The sequence below is a fragment of the Agrilus planipennis genome, unplaced genomic scaffold (assembly GCF_000699045.2).
Source record: "Agrilus planipennis isolate EAB-ADULT unplaced genomic scaffold, Apla_2.0 scaffold111, whole genome shotgun sequence".
NCBI classification, from domain to species: domain Eukaryota; kingdom Metazoa; phylum Arthropoda; class Insecta; order Coleoptera; family Buprestidae; genus Agrilus; species Agrilus planipennis.
The window spans coordinates 644,263-646,258 of NW_020438907.1; the positions used below are offsets into that span (position 1 = coordinate 644,263).

The 1,996-nt window shown below is 47.4% G+C and overlaps 1 protein-coding gene across 1 annotated transcript; it reads right to left on the reverse strand.

The window, feature by feature from the left end:
- Positions 1-648: 648 nt before the first annotated feature.
- LOC108736961 lies at positions 649-1,677 on the reverse strand. The gene is made up of 4 exons (XM_018469583.1): positions 1,646-1,677; positions 1,180-1,467; positions 910-1,135; positions 649-825 (listed from the first exon to the last, which is right to left on the reverse strand). Exons 1-4 carry the CDS (start codon positions 1,675-1,677, stop codon positions 649-651), a joined length of 723 nt encoding a protein of 240 aa, XP_018325085.1.
- Between the last annotated feature and the right edge of the window lie 319 nt (positions 1,678-1,996).

Here is a 1,996-nt window from a genome sequence, read left to right on the forward strand (position 1 = left end):
AGCTTCAGAGCTGTGATGAGACCATTCGATGACAACCAAATTTAATACCACACCTACAAGCTAAAGAACGTGTTAAAATATTAATATTATAAATTGTAATGAGAAATTTTTCGTTTTCAAGGTGAAGTTTATTTAACCATTAATAAACCTACACAAATATAAATGTAACAAAGCACAAGAAAAGAAAAAACGTAATACTAGGTGAGTCCGCGTGTGGCCCGAGTTTATCACTACGCACGATATGAGTAACAATTGTCTAAACTTCGTTATCGCTCTTAATAGTTTAGATGGCCCGGGTTCCGTAAAGGAAAACTCCTGAATAGTGCTGGGAATACTGCTCTCTGTCTCGGTAGATCAGCTCTAACGTTCCAGAGGAAAGCTTTTAGAGTCAGACCAAGATGAGATCTCTTGTTCCTGACCGGAGCATCGCCTTTTTATTTACGTATGTCCGGTGTGGAGGGGTTGCATAGCGAGTACTTAGAGGGTGGTTGTCAGAAGAAGGGGAGCGTTGAAGATCGCAAGTACCAGGTCTCGAGTGGCGCCGTCCGTGGGGTGGTAAGACACGTAGGAGAACTGCTGGGGTTTAAAGCGCGCCAAAAGTGCAGTTTTTTAAATAGTCCTCGTTATACATTCCCTCTAGTCGTTTACCTAGGTCCCATGACGGAACTTCTTCAGGCGTCCTTTCTTCCGTTCGGCTAGTTGGGGGGCGATGTCTCTCTCAGGTCCTCGGAAAGGAATTAGGGAGGAGGTGTGGTAGACTCCGGCGATACCTAACGGCTGATCCTTAGATATAGGCAATCTCAAAACTGGTCGTTCCTCGTTATCCTAGGACGACATATGGTCCTTCTCTACGGGGGGCAAGTTTAGAGGAAATATTTTGACTGGCCTTTTTTCGACTATGGATATGACCGAAACCAAGTCTCCTGGACGGTAGGCCGGAGTGGGTTGGCGACGGTGTTGGACCTCATGCCCGTCTCGAGCTAGTCGGAGCAGGTTAGTGAGATCTAGGGGTCTTGGGGTGATCTCTGATACGAAGTTATCTGATTGAAGAATGGCTCGGAGATCCTGGTGCGCTTCCTCGGAGTTGCGAAGTTCTCTCTCAAAGGTAAGATGTGCCGCACTAAATCCAGTGGCACTACAATAGGCCGAGTTTAAAGCAAAGCGGATGCTGGGCAGAGCATTTCGTTCCATTGGGTTTGATCTTTGGGGGTCGCAATAGCGAACGGTGTTTTTAAGTCCCGGTTTCGCCTTTCCACTGGATTAGCGGTCGGGTAGTATAGCGGTGTTAGATCCTGGGCGATTCCGAGGAAGTGAGTTGGTTGTTGCATCACTCCACTTATAAACTGGGTACCGTTGTCGTTGATCACCCTCCTGGGGGTCCCGTAGCGTAATACGATTTCGTCTAGGATGACGGTGGCATAAGCTTCCGTGATTGCGGACGGTAATAGAAACAACTCAGTCCAACGACTAGCGGTGTCTTTTATAATCAAAATCCATTTATAACCTCAAATCTGCGTTTCATCACTGGTATTTGTAGCAGTCCGGCCGGCTTTAAATTCGTTACTTTGAATCGTTGTCATTGGACGCAGTCATTAAGGTGTGTGACGATGTCTCAACCCAGAAGTAATGGGATGCGATGCGTTACCATATCCGATCTACTCCGTAGTGTCCAGCCATTGGGGCGTCATGATACTGTTGCAGAATTTCTTCCAATTCTGGATTGGCACGACTAACTGGGGTTCCTCCGCGCCCTTATCGCGAGCGTAACGGTATAGTACTCCTTGGGACACGAGGTATCTGCGAACAAGATGACGGCTTATCTCGAGTTCTTCTAATCTGGTGATGAACGCCTCCAGGATTTTCTTTTAGTCAGGGTCCTTCGTTTCTTCGGCTTGTGTTTTCGCGGGAGTGCGTGTCGGACAGTCCAAGCTTACCGTGTTTACGGGGAGCAACTCCTCTTTGGAACAGAGGGGCCCTGATAGTCCATCTGCTACTA